The 26024-nt window shown below is 44.5% G+C and overlaps 1 protein-coding gene and 1 long non-coding RNA gene across 10 annotated transcripts in view; one reads left to right on the top strand and one right to left on the bottom strand.

The window, feature by feature from the left end:
- PDE9A (phosphodiesterase 9A) overlaps positions 1 to 26024 on the bottom strand; it is a 123158-nt gene that overhangs the window by 33449 nt on the left and 63685 nt on the right. For 8 of the 9 annotated variants that reach the window (XR_008318929.1, XM_053306471.1, XM_053306469.1 and 5 more), the window contains 2 exons: positions 20145 to 20229; positions 3505 to 3586 (listed from right to left, as the gene is read on the bottom strand). Coding sequence is in view for 8 of the 9 variants with exons in the window: in XM_053306471.1 (XP_053162446.1) it covers positions 3505 to 3586; positions 20145 to 20229 (167 nt within the window). In the remaining variant the exon portion in view is untranslated. Of the gene's footprint in view, positions 1 to 3504; positions 3587 to 20144; positions 20230 to 20921; positions 21033 to 26024 lie in introns of those variants that run through there. The other variant, XM_053306475.1, reaches the window with a different exon arrangement.
- The window catches only part of LOC128349711 (uncharacterized), a 122769-nt gene that overhangs the window by 56416 nt on the left and 40329 nt on the right, over positions 1 to 26024 (top strand). The gene's annotated exons all lie outside the window — the stretch shown is intronic.

The following is a 26024-nucleotide window of genomic DNA, read 5'->3' as shown; positions in this document are numbered from 1 at the left end:
ATTGATTAAATGCAACTGTTTTTATTGCCTGCAATTTCACTATATACAGTATGTATTTTGAGGATGAATGCCTACATTATGTGCAGGGTTTTCTTTTCTGATGTTCTCGTTTAATTCTGAAGCTCTCCGAAATTTTGAATCGTGGACCACATTTGTAAACCCAAAGGAACTCAAGTGTTTTGTTCTCAAAGCATAAAAACCAATTTGGCGTCAATTATCACTGAACTTGAAAATGTGTCTGAGGAGGACTTGATACAGTTGATTCTTCAGCTGTAGCAGTATTTGTCACAAAGTTATTTTTGAGATCTTGCTAACAAAGAAAAAAGTTATTTAATCAATCAATCAATCAATCAATCAATCAAGGAATCCCCTACAAAGAGGGGTTGTAACTCAATGGCATACTTTACCCAGGTTCTGTCAGTGGCATCTCCAGGTAAGGCTGGGAAAGACCATGGCTTGAAACCATAAACGGCTGCCACCAGTCAGTGTATTCAGCACTGACTAAGGTGAATCAATGGTCTGAGTGAGCATAAGACAGCTACCTGATCATTAGCAATTAAATTATTAATGCATAAATATAAACATATATTCTGCTTTGTGATCAAAACTGGCTCCCAAAGCAGCTCATGACAATTAGACCGCCTTTGGACATAACGCCAAACCGGTAAGCGAAGCAGAGGTTTGATGTCATGGTCGTCTGAATGCATGAAACTGTGGTTTTGGCACAAAAGTGAACTGAGGTTCACTCCCCAAACTGTGAACTAAAACTTTGGTTTGTAGTGAGTTACACTGCTAGTACCTCAGGTTTGGAAGCACCATCATGTTGACCAAATCTTCCCACTGCCATAACCTGGGTTTTGTGCTGTGGCTGAGGCAAAAATCATAGAGAGGGCAGCTCAGATCAGCCGAGAAATGTGACAGCTCTGTGCCTACCACACTTCTCGCTGGCCGCCTCTCCAAGCACTTGCTCCCCTCCCCGTCTCTGCACTTCTCCAGCTATTACCTGGCAACAGGGATGCCGCATTGCCACACATCCAAAGCTTCAGAGCATGCAAAAGGGAAAAGCTGCACCCGCTTTCGACTGTGTCTCATGCCCCCCACCCGGCAATCAGCAGAGAAAGAGGATGGAATGACAAGACGGGCACTTTGTGGAGAGGTCTCCACAAAGCATGATGAATAAGTTCTTGCACAAGCACATACAGTCCCTGTGGCACAATGAACTGGGCAACCCAGTTGTTCTCCGACAAAGATAATACATGCCAGGGGAGTGATACTCGGGGTCTGAGTTGAAAGGCAGCTCCTGGAATTCTGGAGTGGCTCTGTTCTATTTTTTGTACAGATTAGTAGGGGAAGGGGCCAGACCCTTCCCCGTAGGTGCAAGTGCACACTCTAGGGCATTACTTATGAGTAGATCCATTTTGGGGTACACTGGGCTGGATCGCTAATAATGTGTGACGACGCCTCTTCTCCCAAGGATCACTCTCTCATGAGAGTGACAGGCCATAAAGACACACACGCGGGCCGGAGGACTTTTGCTGTCCAGCCCTGTTGCTAGATCCGCATAAGCCCTGGGGAAGGGTACCACACCAACATCTTTCCAGGTTGCGGTTACTAGCAGACAGCAGGCATGCAAGTGTTCACTTTGCCAGTCTGATCATCCCTTGGCACATGTACATGTTGATTTTTGCCCAGTATGGCTACCCAGCTTGCCAGGGATTGCTGAAGACTGGGGCTCCCATCACCCACAATTCCCTGTGGCAGCCAATCTGCACATGCTGCAATGCCGGTCCCAGCCTGGGAATTTTGAATGTGTACTAGGAGACATCCTTGGTCTTGTCAGACCGAGCCCACAGGGAGGCAGCTGGACAAACGGAGTGGCATGGACTCCTTGGGAGTCCGCAGGGGTTGAGAGCAGAGTGGAGGGCGAGGAGTATGAGAACTATTTTTAAACAGATATACCAGAGGCCCCACATGAGCAGGGCCCCCTGTGGTTGGATGCCTTAGCTCATGAGGGTGCAGGCCTACAGAGACCCAAAGCTTATGAAGCCTCTGGTCCTCCTCAGTGGACTGGTCCTCTCATGAGAGGGCTAATCCCCAGCTGCCAAGCTGACATGGGGGCAGGAGTGTGTTGGGGCTTCCTGGGCAGCTTTGACTGGGTCTGTCATCACAGGATCATCCTTAGTCACAGTGGACCAGACTCTAGGATCCTTTGCCCACCCTCATATGCAAATCCCCTCCTGGGAAGTCATCATGGTCCCTTCCCAAATAATAGGGCCCCTCTCCACCCCCAACCCCAGTAATTGTGCTTGTGCGACACTGTTTTGGCCGCGGGGCTCTTGAGAGGTCAGTGGCACAAGTGCTGTAAGAGAAGGGTTTAAGTGCAGTTTAAAGGGTTTAAATGCCCTCTCCCAGCAGAGGGTGGGCGGTCCATGCCAAAAAGGCATGGTCGCACCTGGTACACCCCCTTGAAGACTGTGGCCAATAGCTGCTGCCCTGCTGAAGTACTGACGCCTTGCCAGACGTCTGGTGATGCAAGTGCTACAGAGCATGCTGGGATGTTGCCTTGGCAGACTAGAAAGAGGGAGGGGCTCCTTTGCCCTGAAACCGGAGGTTGCCTGGCCCAGGTTGGAAGATCGTCTGTGGGACAATTCTCGGTTTCAGGACTTAATCTCAGGTCCGCCAACCTGCAGTTTGGCGTTATGTGCGAAGGCAGCCTTAGAGTCCATCACAAAGATGCTAGTGATATGAAGGTAAGGATCTGGTAGAGAGAGTAGGAGAGGCATGTTTGCACCTAACAGGTCACATTTCATTTTTGTTTCTAAAATATAATGCTTTTTTCGCCAGAGCCTGATTGTTGGCAGACTTATGCATGTTTTAATGAATGCCAATTGCTGAACTTTCATAAACACACACAATCAATATTCTGATTACTGCAAAAGGATGTACAGCCTTGTTTTTTTCTATGCGCTGAAAGAAGTTTCACCAAATACTATAGCTCCTGTTAGGGCCTTGCAGAATATTATGATGCTGGCACTATCTGGTGCTGGAGAGGGTGTTGGTGTTGGATGCATCTTTGATGTTAGGCTACTGCTCTCACCCCCCACCTTCCAGTTGCTAGAAGCTTCTAACTGCTGGGTCCTGCCCACCAAGGGCTCTCCTCCACTAAGACATGCACCCCAACAAAAAAACAACAACCAGGCAGCACAGGTGGACTTGTGTGGGAGGGATCCAACCACTGTTAGAGCCAGTCACCCCATATTATGCACAGACTCATCTTATATATATATAACATGGAACAAACAAAATTTAACACTCATAGAGAAAAGTAAATGGCAGCTTTAGCAATAGGTTTTATGGACAAGTGCTTTAGGACACGTGCAGGTAAAAAAACAGCCCACCAATAAACAGCTCTTAGTGTAATTTCAGGGACCACATGGATGGAAAGGCTGTTGTGTGATTGTTGTGTAAAATGATATTCTGAAAAGAACATGCGTCTCATTGTACCTTGGGGTAAGATGGCACATCCCTTCGGGGCATCAGTTTCTTGTTTTCATCCAAAAAGCTGTATTTACAGGGACAGTTGGTCCTGTGTACAAAACAAAATTCAGCCCTCAGCATTTATAACACAGCTTCATATTTTTGCAAGTACATGTGAGTATATCAATTACTTGATAGCTATTACTGATTTAGGACATGATGCCACAGCTCAGTGGTAGAGCACATGATTTACATGTAGAAACTCTCAGATTCAGTCGCTGGCATCTTCAGGTCAGGCTGGGAAAGACCCCTGTATGAGATTCTGGAGAGCCACTGCCAGTCAGTGTAAACAATACTGTGCTAGATGAACTGATGGTCGGACTCAATATGGCAGCTTCATATGTTTATTATATAAACATTTGGAGGGCATTTGTATATTTATAAACAGATATCTAGGAGCCTCAGGAAACTGCAGCTCCCAGAGGTGTGTCTACCATATATTTTCAGATATACAAATGCCCTTCAAAGTTACAGAGAATATATGGTCAACCTATGTAGTGAAGATGTTGGGATCCATGCCTTCATGAAGCAGTCCTAAATAAATAAAAACACATTCCATGGAACCTTGTCTTCATTTAAGCATCTAAACACACTATTTGCTCCATATTGCATCCATTATATGCTATATAACAATTCTACATATTGATGATCTCAAAGTCAGTTCATACATTCTAATGTACAAGAAAACTGGCTCACATGAATATTCTACTTCTGTAAGCAATGTTATTTTGGAGGGAAAGATTTGTACATGATGGTGGCTTCTTCACAGAAAGAAGTGCACACAGAGAGAGAATCACCACCCCTTCTCCAACATGTAAGTATGTAAGTAGTCTTTCCCTCATATTACATGTATGAATTAATTATGCTGCTTTCCATTTGTTCTTTTGGTATGATGTATCTCAGAGGTGAAATTTAAATCAATTGAAATGATGTAGGAGTTCTGTTACTATTCTAAATATCCAGGGCCGGTGCTACGGGTTCTGGTGTCCCACATCAACCTATAAATCGCGCCCCCGCCCCCCGCCGTTCATGTGCAGAATGAGTTTTGTTCTGGGCAGCAGTATCAAGTAGGGATGTGCATTTCAATTTGGCTACAAAATGTTTTGTGTCCAAAAATGGCACTTTCTGACATTTTGTACACCTACCGAAAATGAAAAATGCCACAACGAAGATTTTTCTTCGATTTTTTTCAATCGAAATGACTGCATTTCAGAAACAAACCTTGTTTTTCGTGGGGAAATTCGGACCTGTTTTGCGATCACTAGCAGTCTCTCAATTTTCTCTCAAGAGCCTCCATTTAGTTCATCTTCTGATGTCGGTTTGAATTTCCCGCCCTTCAGGCCTGCAGATTGTTAGGCGAAAGCAGGGCTGGATGTGGTAGGGAGTTTCTGGAGCGGCAGGGACAGGGACAGGGAGGTTGGCTTGCCGGCCTGAGAGCTTGTTAGTGCGGGCAGCGGTGGGCACAATTGTCCCAAGGGTGACACACAGCCATCATTGGTGTTCGGCAGATGGTGGGTTGAGGAGGCAGTGGTGGCGGGCCCTAGCAGAGGAGGCGGGCGGGTGAAAATGGTGGGGAGGGAAGGAGGAAGTCTGGTGCCTGGGAGAGAACAAGTCTGGGAAGTCTGGGAGAGAACAGACTGGAGAATGGACTGGGGAAGGTGAACAGAACAAGGAGAACAGAACATCAGGGAATGGGGGACAGATTGGGGCGGTAGGGGGTGGGGAAGCAGTGGGGAGATTGGCACCCTGTAATTTGGCTTTGGTTTTGGAGCAAGCTGGCTCTGAAACTGAAAATTTGGGGTTTCGGGGGGCTTCATTTCGGACCCTATCCGAATGGGTTCCCCCCCCCCCAGATTCGGCTAAAAACAAAACAAAACAAAATCCAAAATGCACACCCCTAGTATCAAGACAATGTGGGCACATATTGTGTGTCACTATAGATGCATTCATGTGCACACATACACAGTTATCACACATTATTTTATTTATTTATTTATTTGAGTTATATACCACCCTTCCAAAAATAGCTCAGGGTGGTTTACATCAAAATGAAAAAATTAAAATCAATTAAATATTAAAAACAAAGCTATAAAAACAGCATAAAACTAATTAACAATTAAAACATTTAAACAGTTAAAAACCCTGGAGAACCAGGCTGAACATTAACAGCAGTTAAAAAAAAATTACAACAATTTAAAAACCCTGGATGTCCAGGCCAAACAGATAGGTTTTAAGGGCTCTCCTGAAGGCCACCAATGAACTTAGATTATGGATTTCTAATGGGAGTGCACGCCACAGCTCTGGGGCAGCTACAGAGAAGGCCCACCTCTGCATTGCCACCAGACAAACCGGCGGTAACTGGAGACAGGCCTACTCAGATGAACTTAATGTGTGGTGTGGATCATGTAGAAAAAGGCACTCTCTAAGATAATTCAGACCTAAACTGTTCAGGGCTTTAAAGGTAATAACCAGCACTTTCTATTTTGCCCGGAAACGTATCGGCAGCCAGTGTAGCTGTTTCAAAAGAGGCATAATATGGTATCTCTGGGTTGCCCCAGAGACCAATCTGGTTGCCGAATTTTGAACTAACTGAAGTTTCTGAACTACATACAAAGGCAGCCCCATGTAGAGCGCATTGCAATAGTCAAGCCTGGAGGTTACCAGCTGATGCACCACTGTTTTGAGGTCATCCTCTTCAGGGAATAGGCTCAGCTGTCGAATCAGCCGAAGCTGATAGAAAGCACTCCTGGCCATGGCCTCCACCTGAGATACCTGGGTCCAGGAGGCCTTGGTCCAGGAGTACCCCCAAGCTGTGCACCTTCTCCTTCCTGGGGAGTGTAACCCCATCCAGCACAGGAAGATCTAACTCATCCCTCAGATTCTGAGCCCCTACAATGAGCACCTCCGTCTTGTTTGAATTCAGCTTCAGTTTGTTATCCCTCATCCAGCCCATTACTGCCTGTAGGCAGGCATTTAGAGAACAAGTGCCATTTCCTGATTATGAGTATGAAAAGGAGAAGTAGATTTGGGTGTCATCAGCATACTGATAACTCCCAGCACCAAACCTCCTGATCACCTCACTCAGCAGTTTCATGTAGATACTAAAAATCATTGGTGACAGAATGGAGCCCTGAAGGACTCCATATAACAGCTCCTGTTTTGAGGAGCAGCTGTCACCAAGCTCTACCATCTAGAATCTACCCAAGAGATAGGAGCGGAACCACTGCAAAGCAGTGCCCCATATCCCCAATTCCCCCAGGTGATCCAGAAGGATACCATGGTTGATGGTATCGAATGCTGCCAAGAGATCCAAAAGAACCAGCAGAGTCACACTCCCTCTGTCAGTTCCCTGGTAAAGGTAATCCATCAGGCCAATCACGGTGGTCTCAACCCCATAGCCAGCTCTAAAGCCAGTTTGATATGGGTCTAGATAATCAATTTCCTTCAAAACTACCTGGAATGGTCAGCCACCACCCTCTCAATCACCTTGCCCAACCAAGGGAGATTGAAGATTGGCCTGTAACTATCCATTGCTAAGGGGTCCAGGGAAGGCTTCTGTTGTTATTTTACAGGTTGTTTTCCTTTCTTCCACTTCATATTTGCAAATATATCTCAACCAACTGATGGAGAACAGATTCAGTCTTGAACACAAAATCTCTTGAGTTCATCCCGTTGAACACAGGTTTACTATGGAGTAAGTGTATGTTAAGTTCCATAGCTACCCCTATGAAGAGCCTCAATTGTATGGGATTGTTTTTTAGTTTATGCCAGCCAACCTTAATAATGTTTAGCCACTCCACTACTTGTTTCATAACTAAAATGAGGAGTTCAGTCTCCTTTGTCTCCTGCACTCAGTACCCCACAGAGTTTAAAGTCAGTGTGTTTTACTGGTTAGAGTGTTGGATGAGAATTGGGTTCAAATCCTTGCATACTCAGCCAGGAAGCTCGGGGGATAACCTTAAACTAGGTACTCCCTCTCATCCCAACCCACCTCAAAAGATTGTAGTAAGAATTTTAAAAAAGGAAGAAAGAATCATGCACACTGAGCCACTTAAAGGAAGGGCAGGATACAAGTGTCATGAAAAATGCATGTATACATGTGCAAACAACATATTCATACTTATGCTGACTTTTAGCCACATGACTCTGATAAATCCATCCCATTCAATGCCATTTATGCCAAACAGAAAGAGAAGTCATCTACTAGCAATCAGTTTAGATTATTTATATCCACTAATTTCATTTCAAACCAGACAACAGAATGGCATATATGGAATCACCCCAGTTTCATAGGATTTAATAATAAGTAAACATTTGAAGGGCAGGAGAGCAGTGTTCCCTCTAAGGCATGCGCATTTGTGCATGTGCACAAGTTTTTTGATGTCTGCTCAGTTAATTTTAGGTCCTGTTCAGGTTGAATCAGGAAGGTCCCATTCTGAATGCATGTGCGCACACACTACCTTGATGTTGCCACACAGAACAAAATTCATTTCCACACACAGATGAGAGGGTGTGTGTGTGTGTGTGTGTGTGTGTGTGTGTGTGTGTGTGTGTGTGTGACAACCTAGAGGGAACACTGCAGGAGAGAAAGGCAGCTTAAAAAAAAAATCCCCATGAACAGATTTGAGCCAGTTCGGTGTAGTGGTTAGAGTGCTGGACTAGGACCAGGGAGACCCGAGTTCAAATCCCCATTCAGCCATGAGACTTGCTGGGTGATTCTGGGCCAGTCACTTCTCTCTCAGCCTAACCTACTTCACAGGGTTGTTGTGAAGAGAAACTTAAGTATGTAGTACACCGCTCTGGGCTCCTTGGAGGAAGAGTGGGATATACATGTAATAATAATAATAATTTGCAGTCTTACTTTGATGCAAGTCTTTTTTTTTAAATTCAGCAGCTTTAGCACTTTATTGAATGGAAGATTACTCACCCTGCAAGATCTCAATGTTGAACACCTCCACTCTACTGAACTGCTGTCTCTGTGTCCTACCTTTTTTCCTGGCTGGTTCCCTCTTTACTTGCTAGTTCCTTCTTCATCCTACTTTCCCTCCTTCCCTCTCCTCCATTCATCACCCTCCATTTCATACCTTGCTTAGCTTCCCCCAGCCCCAACTCCATCCCCTTTAACTACCCCTTCCTTATTCATCTCTCTCCCAAATTTTTTCCATTTGATTTCTCAATTTACATAGATACACTGCACTTGTGTGTACTCTGCTTTTAAAAATACCAGTTTATTTACTTCACCCTTCTTTATGAGTCAGCTCAGCAGTAACAATGCAGCCCACCCATCTCCCACTCTATTTGCATTTCTCCAATTCACATTCCAATTGTTCTCTCTACTACCTCCAATCCAATGTTGCTTACTTTTCATAACAGTTGTTTCTTTACTTTCCTCATTCCTTCCCACTCAGTCAGTCAGAGTCACAGGCAGCTCAGCAGTAAAGTGATATTATGCAGCCAGCAGCCTCCGTTCTGCTCCAGGCAGCCAACCACCACTCCTTCTCACTACTGCCTGCCTCGTGTGTTTGTGTGTGTGTTGTGTGTGCGCTCTCCTCTTGTCACTCACGTGATGTGGAGTAAGTCTGCGCAGTGAGGCCCTGGCTGGGAGCAGCTGCACTGCCTGGGAGGAAGGCAGGCAGCAGCAGCAGCTGTGGGGACAGCCCCCCCCCAGCCCCCTGAGCGCCGTGCACTGAGCAAAGAGAGATTGTGAGCTGGGGCAGAGCTGAGTTGGCACTGGCAGGAGGCCATTTTGAGGTAAGCTGGATTTACCCGATCTTGCCTCGTAAGAGTGGCACTGTGGCGGGGCAACAGGCAATGGTGAAAAAGCGGTGCAACGGGGGGATGGGAGCAGCACGTGCCAGGCCTGTAGCTAGTCTAAGAGTCTTTGGGGGGTGGGGAATCACAAGAGTCAGGGCAGGTCATATAGCAACAGCTGAAGAGCCAAGGCCGCCCACCTACCCCCTTTGCAGAGCATCAGCCATGCCACTGTACACTCTGCAGTACAGTCTCCCTCTCTCTCTCGCATGTCAGGACAAAGATTACACTAATGAATGAGGGGGTGGGGACCCATTTACTCTTTTTTGACAGTCATTTCCCGATAATCAAACACATATAAATAAAAGACAACACCCAACTCCTTTCTTGCCTATGGATATACAGGTTGAGTATCCCTTAGCCGAACTGCTTGGGAACAGAAGTGTTCCGGATTTCTGACTTTTCCGGATTTCGGAATATTTGCATACTGAAATGAAATATCTTGGGCATGGGATCCAAGTCTTAACACAAAAGGTTACTGTACACTTTTTTTTTTTTAAAGGTTTTATTTAAAGTCTTTAGCGCCAAAATGAGCAAATGAGCTGAGGCGTTTTGTTTTTTGATTTGTTACAAGGCACTCAGCCGCAACGAGTCGGTGTTGCAGGCGCATGCCATGGTGGTTTCCAGATTTTGGAGCATTTTGGATTTTGGATGTCCAGATTAGGGATACTCAGCCTGGATCATTCAGCTTTAAAACTATAGGCAAAATCAAAGTGGGACAGGCCAATAGCATCATGTCATTATATGGATGAGAACATTTGTGGAGCATACTTTTCTCTGCCATGCCACCCCTAAATCCAAATTAAGGACAACGTTAGGAAGAGAATGAAAATACAAGCTAGGAAAACTTGGGACTCTCCATGGAAACTGTTTGCTAGAAGCAAAAATGCACTGAGTTTACCTGGTAAAAAAACTCATTGTAAAGTTTATTGCAGGGGTCCTCAAACTTGGTGTGATGGCTTTTGATTGTTTCCCCTATCTCCAAGAGGAAGATTGTAATCTCTAGTTAGCTAAACTAGTCTGGTGGCTATAGCCACCTCCAGCCTCAGAGGCACAATGCCTCTGAATACCAGTTGCAGGAGAGCAACAGCAGGAGAGAGGGCATGCATATACCTCTTACCTGTGGGATTCCCAGAGGCATCTGGTGGGCCACTGTGTGAAACAGGATGCTGGACTAGATAGGCCTTGGGCTATCTGATCCAGCAAGGCTATTCTTATGTTCTTATGGTTGCCACCATTTTCTGGCAGGGCTCCTATGTCCTTAGCCACTGAATTAACAGGCCAACATTCCAAAAGGCACAGCTTTTCCAATCATTGCATCACCATGCTGGAAATAAACAATGATTCAGATTTCATAATTCTGCATCAATTTAAGGCACACGAGTTTTGTCAGTCAGACCAAGGAACTAGTGGCCAATTGTCGACTTTGCTGTGCTCTTTGAACTCTCATCATCCCCAGCCACAGTGGCCTATAGTTAGGGATTATGGGAGCTGTAGTTCAACATCTGCAGGAGGGCCAAAGTTGTGCAGCCCTGATTTAGAGTGTATACATCTTTTACATATATTGAGGGAGTTAGGAATGTGGAAACTGGAATGGCAAATGAACATCAAGGTTATATCTAGGTTTTGATGAGGACGTTTTTCAGTCTAGCTCTTGGTATAAGAATATAAGAAAAGCCCTGCTGGATCACACCAAACATCAAATGATGCTAGTCAAAGCCAAGCATCATGCTTCCCACAGTGGCCAACCAGATGCCTCCAGGAATCCCACAAATGAGAGGGCCACTTTGCTTAGCAACTCAAGGATCAAGCTACTTTTGCATTAAGTCAACGTTTGCTTATGTAATAGATTTCAAATTGCTGAGCCATGTTGCCTGGGAAACTAGAAGCTACTTGTAATTGTACTCAGTATATTCTATGAAGGTCTTTCTTTAGGACAAAGGCCACACACACAAGGCAAATCTTCCCCTTTTCGTGAAAGGAAATAAATGAATGACTCACAGCAATTCTGGAGTACATCGACTTCATGTTTGCTGTAAAGTTTCAGTCACAGCTGCTAAGGCAAGAGCCATCTGTTTAGGCCGGAGATAATAGTGGTTGGCATACAATGGAAGTTTTAGAAGCAGTATTGTTTTAAGATTGTGCTCTTTGCTTGAATTATTGAGGGGGAAAAATACAATTAATGTTTTGCACAGATCTATGTAAAATGGAAGAAATAAATGCAGTTTGTATGTTGGCATAAATGTTGTACAGAAGGTCCACTCCAGGAACACAAGTTTCCCAGGAAACAAAACAATATTTTTTTAAAAAAAAGTTCCCAAAATAAAGAAATTATAACTGGTGTCACATACAAGGTCAGGTTTTGTTGACACTACAGGCTCAGTAGATTAGATGTTCATAAGTTTACTCCGGTGTTCCTAATTTTGTAAGGTTTTGTGTGCTGTTGTGAGCATCAGATGAGAATTTTAGTGAACCTGCATCTTCTAGACAAAATGTACTAAGTTAGAAATCTAGGTTGTAAACATGTGAACATGTTTCCTTCCTTAGTGAGACAATCTAAATACTAGTTTTTACCCAAGGATGTAAAAATGCTCTAAGATGGTTCCTCTGGCTTATTCATCCTTTACATGGCAATAAGGGAACAGAGAGATGGTTGGTGCATATTAATCAGCAGAGTTTTCATTTCACCAAAATGAAACTTTACTTGGTACCTTGATAGGTAATAATTAGGTGTGAAGAAACATCATCTACAGCAGTGTTTCTCAACCTTTTTGGAGTCAAGGACCGCTAATTTTTTTGTGCGGAGTTTCAAGGACCGCTACATTCTTCGTGTACAGTTTCCCACTTAATATCAATCAATTAATTAAAGCAAAGTGAAATTAATTAAAATGAATTAAATTAAAATTTAACTTTTGAAGTTCTGGCAGGCCAAGATTAATTAAAATTAAAATAAATTAATTGAATTTAAAATTCTTATAAAATAAATACAATAAAATCTGTACAAAAACTTAGCAATAAAATGCATTAAAAATGCAATAAATGCAATAAAATGGAATAAAATGCAAAAAAATGCAATAAAATGCAATAAATGCAATAAAATGGAGCTACCGAATGCCACCCTGCACTTGGCGGATGGGTGGGAGGATATACATGCATAAAACCCAAATCTGATTATCCACTATGGCAGTGTTTCTCAACCGCCGGTCCGCGGACCGGTGACGGTCCGCGACGAGTTGAGTGCCGGTCCGTGCCTCCTCCTGCCACCGGCAGCTTTCCCTTCCTGCCCCCGCTCTGCAGCGCTTGCTCTCCCCGCCAGAAGGAGAATAAAAGAAATGAGCACAATAAGCAGCAGTGAAAAAAATTAAGACTAGGTCTCCTTTTCTTGCAGTAAACTTCACAAAAATAGACAACAGAGGGGAGGGAACAACAGGGGCTCTCCGTATCTACACATCAGCTACACGTCATTCACGAAAGCATGTGCTAAAATAAACTCGTTAGTCTTTCAAGATACCACAAGGTTCTTCGCTATGTATTCGAGCGATTTAAAGCACTCGCCCCACTGCTCAATAGCCAGTTGCCATTTCTTCGACTATCTGAAGCCTTTCCGTCTTGGTATGCAAATGAGAAAGACGCATATACCCAAAGAAAGGAAACTAATTATTAAAAAAACAACCTATATGCTGTTGATTTTCAATTGTGCACCCAACACAGATCTGCAGACGAGCTTGAGGCACCTACCAGGAACTGATACCCGCCCCCGCCCCGTCTTCTTCTCTTTGCCTGGAGCAAGGATTTTGTGTGAACCAAGGCACCAACATGCTAAACGCGGCATTTCAAATGCTATGGCAACAATCCCATGCAGACTTGCTAGGCAGCAAGTCCCACTCCAACAGAACTCAGTGCGATTTGCTTCCGAGTAAACATACATAGGATTGGGTTCCGCGTGCGTTTGGTAGTCCTTACTGACAGAAAAGTACACGCATCCTTCCATGCCTACTAAAAACCATCCTTGTTGTTCTCCAACCAACGATTGCATTTGTCATTTAGCATCCAGAAAGTTCTTGTAAAGCAAGTGTTACTTAATAAAACCTCTTCGACTGATCAAAACAAGGATCGAGGGGGCGGAAATCATTACTCTTCTGGGGATCACTCTTAAAAGCTTGCACGCACGAGCACAAATACAGAGAATAGAATAAGCAGCGTTTACCTTGTTCATCCCATTCCCCATGGCGCTAAGCAACCTGAAACTTTAGCACGAGAAACTGAAAGCAGTCTAAGGAGAGGAAGCTGCGAATTAAAAAAAATAATGCTAGGGGAAAAGGTGGAGAGAAATATTTACTCCCGTATGAGTGCGCAGTTCAGTACATAGGCTGTTATACAGTTAATTACTATTCTATGCAAGTGTTATAAGATTTTTTTATAACTGTTCAAAGGCATCAGTGGAACATGACTTCCAGCAACCCCTTGGAAATTCTGTCGGAGTCCCCGCTCTGCAGCGCTTGTTCTCCCCGCCATCATTTTTGAGTTAACTGCGCAGGCGTGCCTCGCAGTTAGGAAGCGACGCCGGGCCAGACAGCAGGCTGCAGCGCACCTCTTGTATCAGCCGGCGCTGCCAGCGGGGGGGTGGGTAGAAGGCTCACTCACCCCCACAGCCATCCCTTCTGCCGCGCAGCAGCGGCGAGCCCTGGCAGAAAAGCATGTGGGCAAAAATGATGGGGAGGGAGGGAGCCCGGGAGCCCACGGGGAGAGCAAGCGGGGACTCCGACAGAATTTCCAAGGGGTTGCTGGAAGTTATGTTCCACTGTTGCCTTTGAATAGTTAATGGTAAGTGATAAACTCAGGTTGATTTGCAATGCAATTCAACGTTTGGCAGACAACTGGAGCCAGGGCACTGTTACACTAATGGTCTTACTAAGGGAACGAGGGTGTGACACAGCAAATAACATACAAAGACACACATGGCAAAGATATAATCCAAAGGTATTTTCAGTCCTGATATCTTTAAGATACAAAGAGATCCTTCTTCTTCATAAGTTCCCCACTTGAGTCCTTAAGATGCTTTTTGCCTTCTAAGTCTGGGAACACGTCTGTCTACCTTCAATATCTGCACAATAAAAGCCTTGCTGGATCCAGTAAAGGTCTAATATTCTGCTTCCCATAGTGGATAATCAGATTTGGGTTTTATGCATGTATATCCTCCCACCCATCCGCCAAGTGCAGGGTGGCATTCGGTAGCTCCATTTTATTGCATTTATTGCATTTTATTGCATTTTTTTGCATTTTATTCCATTTTATTGCATTTATTGCATTTTTAATGCATTTTATTGCTAAGTTTTTGTACAGATTTTATTGTATTTATTTTATAAGAATTTTAAATTCAATTAATTTATTTTAATTTTAATTAATCTTGGCCTGCCAGAACTTCAAAAGTTAAATTTTAATTTAATTCATTTTAATTAATTTCACTTTGCTTTAATTAATTGATTGATATTAAGTGGGAAACTGTACACGAAGAATGTAGCGGTCCTTGAAACTCCGCACAAAAAAATTAGCGGTCCTTGACTCCAAAAAGGTTGAGAAACACTGCACTATGGGAAGCAGAATATTAGACCTTTACTGGATCCAGCAAGGCTTTTATTGTGCAGATATTGAAGGTAGACAGACGTGTTCCCAGACTTAGAAGGCAAAAAGCATCTTAAGGACTCAAGTGGGGAACTTATGAAGAAGAAGGATCTCTTTGTATCTTAAAGATATCAGGACTGAAAATACCTTTGGATTATATCTTTGCCATGTGTGTCTTTGTATGTTATTTGCTGTGTCACACCCTCGTTCCCTTAGTAAGACCATTAGTGTAACAGTGCCCTGGCTCCAGTTGTCTGCCAAACGTTGAATTGCATTGCAAATCAACCTGAGTTTATCACTTACCATTAACTATTCAAAGGCAACAGTGGAACATAACTTCCAGCAACCCCTTGGAAATTCTGTCGGAGTCCCCGCTTGCTCTCCCCGTGGGCTCCCGGGCTCCCTCCCTCCCCATCATTTTTGCCCACATGCTTTTCTGCCAGGGCTCGCCGCTGCTGCGCGGCAGAAGGGATGGCTGTGGGGGTGAGTGAGCCTTCTACCCACCCCCCCGCTGGCAGCGCCGGCTGATACAAGAGGTGCGCTGCAGCCTGCTGTCTGGCCCGGCGTCGCTTCCTAACTGCGAGGCACGCCTGCGCAGTTAACTCAAAAATGATGGCGGGGAGAACAAGCGCTGCAGAGCGGGGACTCCGACAGAATTTCCAAGGGGTTGCTGGAAGTCATGTTCCACTGATGCCTTTGAACAGTTATAAAAAAATCTTATAACACTTGCATAGAATAGTAATTAACTGTATAACAGCCTATGTACTGAACTGCGCACTCATACGGGAGTAAATATTTCTCTCCACCTTTTCCCCTAGCATTATTTTTTTTAATTCGCAGCTTCCTCTCCTTAGACTGCTTTCAGTTTCTCGTGCTAAAGTTTCAGGTTGCTTAGCGCCATGGGGAATGGGATGAACAAGGTAAACGCTGCTTATTCTATTCTCTGTATTTGTGCTCGTGCGTGCAAGCTTTTAAGAGTGATCCCCAGAAGAGTAATGATTTCCGCCCCCTCGATCCTTGTTTTGATCAGTCGAAGAGGTTTTATTAAGTAACACTTGCTTTACAAGAACTTTCTGGATGCTAAATGACAAATGCAATCGTTGGTTGGAGAACAACAAGGATGGTTTTTAGTAGGCATGGAAGGATGCGTGTACTTTTCTGTCAGTAAGGACTACCAAACGCACGCGGAACCCAATCCTATGTATGTTTACTCGGAAGCAAATCGCACTGAGTTCTGTTGGAGTGGGACTTGCTGCCTAGCAAGTCTGCATGGGATTGTTGCCATAGCATTTGAAATGCCGCGTTTAGCATGTTGGTGCCTTGGTTCACACAAAATCCTTGCTCCAGGCAAAGAGAAGAAGACGGGGCGGGGGCGGGTATCAGTTCCTGGTAGGTGCCTCAAGCTCGTCTGCAGATCTGTGTTGGGTGCACAATTGAAAATCAACAGCATATAGGTTGTTTTTTTAATAATTAGTTTCCTTTCTTTGGGTATATGCGTCTTTCTCATTTGCATACCAAGACGGAAAGGCTTCAGATAGTCGAAGAAATGGCAACTGGCTATTGAGCAGTGGGGCGAGTGCTTTAAATCGCTCGAATACATAGCGAAGAACCTTGTGGTATCTTGAAAGACTAACGAGTTTATTTTAGCACATGCTTTCGTGAATGACGTGTAGCTGATGTGTAGATACGGAGAGCCCCTGTTGTTCCCTCCCCTCTGTTGTCTATTTTTGTGAAGTTTACTGCAAGAAAAGGAGACCTAGTCTTAATTTTTTTCACTGCTGCTTATTGTGCTCATTTCTTTTATTCTCCTTCTGGCGGGGAGAGCAAGCGCTGCAGAGCGGGGGCAGGAAGGGAAAGCTGCCGGTGGCAGGAGGAGGCACGGACCGGCACTCAACTCGTCGCGGACCGTCACCGGTCCGCGGACCGGCGGTTGAGAAACACTGATCTACAGGATGTATATCTTTGGGAAGAAAGATTTAGAATAATCGGCAAGGATGAACAAGTGGATCAAATTTAGACCCTGTAGCTCTTGGTACCATGTTTTGTGTGAAGCAAAAAATATTACATTTTTCTTTAGGCTAGCAAAAGACTCTGCTCCTGAACCATTCCAGCTTATCTTTCCCTTACTTGTTCCTCTTAATTACAGTACAACCTGTCTTCTACTGCATTGCCATTTCTTGTTGTTATTCTCAGGACTGATGTGACATCCCACCCCTCTCTTGTCCCCCTTACTATGTGTTCAATGTGTGGTTCCAGACCAGCACTCTTTAGCACATTTCATTTCGCTTACTGTGGTAGAACTAATCTTCAGGCATTGCCTGCGCATTCATGCTTCATCCTCCCAGAATGGCAGACTTGGGTTCTGAAGAAATGCTACATTTACACAGATGAACTCATGATGCCCTTTCACCCCCTAAAAATTCTGCTGTGGTTAAAAAGAGCAGGGGGAAGAAGGAGAGGAGAGGAGGAAAAGAAACCTTGGGATAGAATTTGGAAGTAATTGGATTCCAGAATGGTAACTGGATTCCCATTTGGGTAAAAGGAATTAGCACTCAAAATTAACAGAGAGTCTAGAGCTCTGTTCAGAGAATACAAAATATTGGATGCTGTTCTCATGTATAACATCCCAAAAGTGAGCCCAGAAATCTCACACATTACCCTCCCAGCGCTCTCTGTGCTTATGGTGTTTATTTGAAGAGGCAAACATTGTATGTGTGAGGGTAGCTGCTTATTTGATCGGAAAGTTGGGCAGCGTGAGGTTTCTGAGTGTGTCGGCATGGAGCCTTGGCTATGCACTCAGGATGCTGTATCTGAGTTCAGCATCCCTTATTTTGGACTGTTTGAACAGGACTTAAGTATAGCTACAGTCTTAGAGATTTTGTTTTCATAGGAACATAGGAAGCTGCAGGGGCATAGCAAGGTTGGAGGGCCTAGAGACAAGATTTTAAAATGGGCCCCCCACTCACTGAAGCACAGCTCATGAAGTAAAGAAATCTTAAATGAGGCTGAATAGTGGTAACAAAAAGCATATATACACACACACACACACACACACACACACACACACACACACACACCTCTGGGCAGTGGGCCCCCAGAAACTGTCTCCCCTTGCCCTATTATAGTTACGCCCCTGGGAAGCTGCCGTATACCAAGTCAGACCAATGGTCCATTTAGCACAGTATAGTTTACACTGACTGCCAGTGGCTTCTCCAAGGTTGCAGGCAGGAGTCTCTCTCAGCCCTATCTTGCAGATGCCAAGGAGGGAACTTGGAACCTTCTACATGCAAACATGCAGATGCTCTTCCCAGAGCAGCCCTCTCCCCATGAAGGAAATATCTTACAGTGCTCACATGTAGTCTCCCATTCAAATGCAAACCAGGGTGGACCCTGCTCAGCAAAGAGGACAATTCATGTTTGCTACCACAAGACCAGGTCTCCTCCCTTCATAATGAAGGAGATGCAGGCTGAATGTAGGACAGACTGTACCACTTCATCCTGTTGTGAGTAAGCCTATGGCTTCCCGTGGGCATGTTCGAGTCTCCTGGTTATCCTCCCATGATTTTCTGCAGCAGATGACACAACAACTCCTGATACGGATGCACTCTAAGCTCTTTGGGCAGAGACCACAGCCCTATTCAGACATTATGTTGTATGTGCGCACAGGTGTCTGTATACATGTACATGCTTTTGTGTGAACGATTATGCATGTGTTCATTTTCAACCTGGATCCAGGCCCCCTGTACATGAATTGAACATATGTGAATAACTGTATGTATACAGATTTGTACATGTGGACACCGGCCATCATGACGTGCAATGCAATGCCAGCTTTTCCAACCCACCCAGGCTGCTGAGCACACAAAAGGCAGCTCCAGTGACGTTCCAGAGGCAGGTGGCTGCACAAGAACTTAAAAGAGCAGGCAGACAAGTGCCCACACACTGCTTTAGGTCACTGCACAACTTCCCACCTCATGCAATACTACCAAGGCTGCCTTTCACGTTGCTCAGCAGCCCTGGCTAGTTCCTAATTCTGGAGTTTGTGTAGAATGTCAGCCATTGTTTCTAGTGGAAGTAGCACTGTGGAAGTGCCCACGTCCTGTTTTAAGTTGTACAACTGCCCACCTCCACAACACAGCCGGGGCTGTCTTTCACATGCACAGCAGTCCCAATGGGTCAGAAATGCCAGTGTTTCATTGTGCATTAAATCGGCCACTGTACACATTTTATATATGTACTGAATGTAATGTGTGAATAGGCTTCATGTCACAACACTATAATTCCCAGGATTCCATTGAGGAAGGCATGACAATTAAACCAGTTTATGCCTTGACTCAGGTAGCTCCCTCTTGAGCAAGCTTCTGGTTGTTGGGGTTTTTTTTTACTGTGCTTTTAATAATGGCTTTAATGGTGTCTTAGCTGCTGGTGTTTGTCCTAATGAGGAATGCCAGTGACAGGGAAGGCCTGATATTCCAGCTGGTGCAGCTACCATTACGATTGCCTGTGCTGTTGTTTTAATTACAACTCCAAACTTGGTAATATATCAGATTAGTAGATGGGCTTCTTCTGTTGAAAAGGAAATGCCTTATTTTTGGTTAAAATATAACTTGTACATTCTCTCATAATACAAGGACATAACAAGAGGAGCTGCCATGTGTATATTGTGATATTTTCTCAGATTACAGTTCATATCTGAGTAGGTCCACTTAAAAAAGAGTTTTTTACCAAACAAATGTTTTTCTTGGCAAAAGAATTTTTTGTTCTATGCATAAAACTAGGGCCAGGATTCTTTATTACCGGATGGGTAAACACAGAGAAACCAAGATGTTAATCTCTCTCTCTCTCTGAGAGTTATTTTTCCAGTCATCTGGAACAAGCTGCTTTAACTATTAAGTTGCCATATATTCTTAAATAAAACAAGTGTTTGTTTTCTTGACAGTGATACTGGTGAACAATACAGGCTTGTGTTTAAAAAGCCCAGCATGTCAAAAGTTACAAATCAATTAATTTATTAGGCGGCAATGCTGGGCATAGTTGCCTGGGAGTAAACTTCATTGTACTCAGTGGAATTTGCTTTAGAGTAAACATGCTGAGGCTCATGCAGCAAGAGTTTAACATAGACATCTCTCTCGGGATGTTAACTTTCCTCAAGCACAATGAAAAACAGAACTTACCTGGTGCTTCTCGCTGCCATTTCATCCCTCATCTTTTTAATGTCACTCTTGCACTTTTCAATCTCCACTACCTTCAATCCTTCCACTGTCAACAAAGGAAAACAACAGGGGGGTTACCATGGAGAAGCCTGGAGGATCTCATTTCAGTAATTGTGCAGAATTTCAAAAGCAAGTCACAACAGTGGAGTTTACCGGTGACTCAGTGGTCCTATCCGTTTGCATACAGGCAGGTGCTGCCAGCACTCTAGACCATTAAAAGCAACAGGATTTTCCAGGACCACAAAAACAGTTCCAGTCCCCATTGTGAGCATTCAGTAGTATTTAGCTATTCTGCTGCTTTTCAATCTCTCCTTTAGAACATGAATAGATGAAAGCACTAACAAAGCCGCTACAATGATATGTGTATATACGAAGTGCTACATCGTTTGGGGACAAACATGCTTTGCCAGGCTTAAAACATTCTATTAATTGAAAAGCTGACATGAAATTTCCTCAATATGCAAGAGGAAGCTGTGAGAATCATTTTCTATAAAGACAAAGAAATCTCAGCCTGGGAAGTAATTTTAGTTCTCGCCAATATCTAAAGCATGTTGTGGTTCTTTAAATATCAAGCAATCAAAAGCTGTGGTTGAACACAGCAAATTCTGCTCTCTTGTGAATCTGGTACAAGGCAAAGGTTTGATGCACTCTGTATTTAGTTTGCAAAGATTAGTGATTCATGAGCCTTGAAAGCTTAATTCAGTTCAAATGTGTCAGTGCCCCCACCTTGTCTCTCACCATTAAAAGAAATGTACACTTCATTCCGAGGAGATCATTCCACACGCTCCTTGTTTGCCGTGTTCACTGCTCATGCACACACATGGATGCCTTGGAAACTCCAGGGAACATCTAATTGTTTAATTTGTATTCATAACAGTCAGTATGATCATCGTCCCATGCAGTATGGCATACAAGCCAAGCAGAACCACTCAGAGGCAGTGAGCAGCTATCAGTTCACACTAGTGGGGAAAGGAGTGGCTTTTGTAATATGTTCAACTGCACTTGTTGTGTCTGAGTGGGTGAATGAAGAAAGAGAAAGCAGAAGACTGCAGAAATGGAAACCCAGATTTTGATTTCAGACACGGGGTGGATTAAAAGATGGAACACGACTGTCAGCTCAAGTTTGCCATCAGTATCCCGAGGATCTCTTGCCCCTGGACTTTGGGGCCGAAGATCAGGGCCTCCATACCCTCTGCCCCCCCCCCAAATCCTCTTTAGTCTGTCCTGGGTGGTGTGGCTTGTGACCTCAAGAACCTACATGTTGAAAAAATGATGCTTAACTTGCAGCCGGGGGTGGGGTGTGTGTGTCCTCCAAAGGCCTTTAAGTCCAGGCTCCAAAATTACCTTGGTGCACCTCTGTCAGAATCGCAGTATTCATTTTGACAGAACCTCCAAGTTCTTGCCCTTTAAATAAAAGGCATGCTTTTGAACAGCACAACAACAAAAACCTCCCCCAAAAGGAGTGCTAAAGAAGAGCAAGAGACAGCAGCTCACACGTGGACTTTGCCATTCCTCGGGTGATTACCAGTAGCAAATGATTGTGTGAAACTCCACTGGGCTGGATACCCCTTGAGAACTGTACTGGGCTCCCACTGATGCTTGCTCCCGCAATGCAGCAAACAAAAGTGACATACCAAGCCATGCCTGGGACACCATTCCCCATTGCTATAGTTAATGTTAATAGGCTGGTATTCATGGTATGGCTCCACAATATGAAAAGCTGCTGAAAATGCTTCTGCATGGTGGTAGATGCAGATGCTGTAATGTTGGAAAGCTGCTCAGCAATGGATTGCTTCAACCATGTGGACATTCTCCATGCTGGCACTTGGGGTTCCTGATGGCTTACACCAGCAGGGAGTCTCTCCACAATTGGAGAAGCTCGTGTTTGTTTGTTTGTTTTATGTGTTACATTAATACCACTCTTCCTCTGAGGAGTGCAGAACGGTGTACATGCTTATTTTTATCCTCACAACAACTCCGTGAGGTAGGTTAGGCTGAGAGATACATGACTGGCCCAGAGTCACCCAGTGAGTCATGGCTGAATGAGGATTCAAACACGGGTCTTCCTGGTCCTAGTCCAGCACTCTAACTACTATGCTATGCTGGCTCGAGCGCTATCACTGCTTCCAGCAATCCCAGCCCCCCACAAAGCATATTATGCAAGTACACATGCTCAGGAGCCAGGATGGGCAGAGGTGACCCAAGACATTGCAACCCCTGAGGCAAGGCACCAAATGCTGCCTTGCCCCATGAACCTGATGGATGCCAGTTTTCTTCCAAAAGCAATCTTTGCAAGCTTTGAAAGTGGCACAAGGGGTGGCAAGGAAAGAAGGTTGCCAGCAGCTTCTTCTTCTCTCCTCTTGCTTCTTGCAGGTTTTGCAAGGAGTGTGAGGAGAGATTCTTCTTGCAAAGCTTGCAAGGGTCAGATGGGTCCCAAACAGCTGCTTCAGTGGCAGCAGGAGGAGAAGACATTTTGCTGTCCTTCTGCTGCTTGAAATGACCACCTCACCTTTGTCTCATGAAAGGATCGCCCCTTAGGATTGGCCACAACTCCTCATCAAGTGTGCACATGATGTAAGCATGTATATACAGGTGGACCTTGTTATCCATGGATCCCATATCCACAAATCTGCATATCCGCGGTCGGGGAAAAGACACCTGACCTCGGCATACACGATGAAAAACCCTAAAAAAACCCATGCTGACCTCACGTATCCGCAGGTCAGAGGTGGCTGGAAATGACAGCGGAGGTCATTTCTGGCCGCCATTTTCTTCAATGGAACCATGAAATGGATCCCGTCTTTGTGAAAAAATAGAAAAGGGAAAAAACCACTGATTTTTGTCCAATTTGGGACCACTGCATGGCTCAGGGGGAGCAGCAGAGCAAGGTAAGAAGCTCCCCCCATGAAATTCAGCTGATTTCTGGCCATTTCTGGCCGACTAGGAACATAACCCCCGCGATCCCATTGATTCCCTTAACTCGATTTCCGTGGTTTCTATATCCACAGCTGCAGCCCAGAACAGATCCCCCGTGAATACTGAGGTCCACCTGTACTGTGAAATGCCTGAAATAACCCTCAATTAGGGATGTGAAAACTGGCTCGACATCAAACAGGTTCGACATCAAGCTGGTTCGGTTCAACAGTCCGGGGTAGAACCAGACTACCCCCTGTTCGGTCCGACCCTGGACTGAACACCCCCCAACTATTTGGGGGGGTGTTCATGAGCTTACCCCCTTCACGGAGGTTCCCCCTCCCCCTGCCAGCCTCAATGCAGCCTGAACCAGCCTGTACGACCAGCTCTTTGGTCCGTCCAGGCCTTCCCCATCGGCACGGTGGCCATTTTGGAGGCCACCGTGCCTGCGCAATTGGCATCTGAGAGGCCTGCCACCTCCAACAACTCCCCCGAAGGGGGTAAGGTACAATTTTTTAAAAATTTTTTAAAGGTCTGTGACCCCCTCCCCCCGAACTGAACTGGGGGGGTGGTTCAAGTGGGTGTCAGACCGAACCGGGCCAGCCAGTTCCGTGCACATCCCTATCCTCAATCACTTCATCTGGATTCTTGCTATAGTTGTAATGCTTTGTTGACATCTCAGTTTCAAATTTATTAAAATGAGAATAGTGCTTGCTCAAACCTTCACAAATGTATTGTGCAAAATTGTACCTTAAAGATTTATACAATATAGAGGCACATGTAATAAGGGTAGTTCTTAGCAATTCAGAGCAGAAGTTTTTAATATATTCTGTCTTGTTCCTAAACTATGGCTAGAGCAAGCGGGGATTTGCTTGGATCATTGAGACATCATAGTGCATCCAGTTTGTTCTTGGCACACCACAGGTCCAAGTCTGAACTGGACTACTCCTATGCCTTCTACTTGTGGGGGAAAGCATGGTAGGAAGTAGAAACCTTCCTTCTTTGTGAAGTGGAGAAAGGAGCATGTAAGCTCAAAGTGTAGGAATGACTCATGGATACAGGGTAAAACCATGGTTCCACATGACATCTGAAATGGGCTAGTCTGTTCTAAGCAAGGATGGTAACTTTAATATAAAAACCAATTGACACTGGCTGACATACTGACTGAATTACTCCCTATTTAAAGTAATGGGGCTGCTTATGATCAGTGTTTCCTGTAACAGGGATTCCCAGATATTGTTGACTACAACTCCCAGCATCCCCAGCTGTAATGTCTGGGGATTATGGAAATTGTAGTTAACAACATCTGGGAATCCCTGTTACAGGAAACACTGCTCTTGAGTGACTTAGTCTGAATGTCAGCAATTGGTCACACTGCCCTTCCTGATTTACACATTTTCTTCATGAACAAGATGAGGCTGTTACATATATGTGTTATTTTCCTTCTTTATTTAAATGACAGTGCCTAAAAGTATACTTTTCAAGGGGATATTATTATAAGCTGCTTTGGAAGGCAACTTGGGAAGACAACTTGAATATGCCTATATTTTTCTGTGAGTGCAACTGACATTCAGTTTTCCTACTTTGCTTTTGTCATTTTTTTCTTACATTACATTGTCTTTTAAAAGGTTAGATTATGTTATGTTGCTCAGAAGAGATAAGCTTTATTATATTTGTAGCAGAGTAATTATAAATAATCATTTTACTGTTGAACAAATAAAGAACAGGGACATTTCTGCAAAGTTTTAATTCACAATGAGGAAATTGGGGGTGGAAGTGTGGGCGTTCTGTGTTTACAATCAGAGTGTCATCTGAGGTAGTTATTGAGAAGAAACAGAGATGCCTTCTGTTGTCCAGATTATACCTAGTCAGATACCACATACTTGTTCTAAAGCCCCTGAAGTGTTTTAAAAAATTAATAACTTGTACATTAATAAATGCAGACAGGCATTTGCTGCCACAAATCATTTGCGGCCTTCCCTGCCCCACCCTATGCGTGGACGTTTGTGTAAGCAGCTTCTCACATGGTTCTGTCCATTTTTACGACATGTGTTTTCCTTACATCAAACCAGAGGGAGTTCAATAGGCATATCAACAATGGCAAAAACTGAACTGTGGGTCACTTCACATGTGGAACTGCACCCATGTGGTTGTATTTTTGAGTGACACTATAGTGCATATGTGAACTGTGTCATGTTCTTGAGCCACACACATTTTCTTCAAAGAAAGGAGCGCTACCCAAGGAACTTGTAAGTTTAGGATGAAGGCAGAGAGGAGAGGCTGAGAGATACACTGGTGTAATGGATAAAGTGGCTGCTAATTGTTGCAGGAGAGAAGCTGCCATTAACACTGCAGATTAGGACCATGGTAAGAGAAAAGGGAGCTCTAACCTTTGGACCCACCATAGTCCTGTTTCCCTCCCCACTTGGCTACTCATTGCTCAGGGGCGTAGCTATAATTGAGCAAAAGGGTTCAAAGAACACGGGCCCCCAGCTCCTGGGGGCCCTCCAGCTCCATCCCTCCCTATTTTCTCCATTGTCTCCCTCAATGCCACCAGAGAGAGGGATGAACACAGGCCCCATCTTCCCTAGCTACGCCCCTGTCATTGCTCCAAGAGGAAAGCTCTAATTGGTGCCAACGAGAGCAGTCTTCATGAGGCAAATAGAAGCCCAACACAGACTGAGACTATGCTAGCGGCAAATGGATAAAGCCCCCTTTAAATGGATAAAGCCACAGTTCTGAACTGGAAAGGACTGCCCCTGTGCCTCCTTTCTGGGGGAAAAACCCAAACAACCAAATACAGCAGCTTTAATGACTTAACATGTAGTAACATGTAGTTTGGCCCTCAGTCATGAAGCTCACTGGGTAAGCTTGGGATCAAACTAAATGTGACATTCAATGCATCCACATGTGGATAAGTGCTTAACT

This window comes from Hemicordylus capensis, chromosome 3 (assembly GCF_027244095.1).
Source record: "Hemicordylus capensis ecotype Gifberg chromosome 3, rHemCap1.1.pri, whole genome shotgun sequence".
In the NCBI taxonomy this organism is placed as follows: Eukaryota; Metazoa; Chordata; class Lepidosauria; order Squamata; family Cordylidae; genus Hemicordylus; species Hemicordylus capensis.
This window is presented reverse-complemented; position numbering and strand designations above follow the sequence as displayed.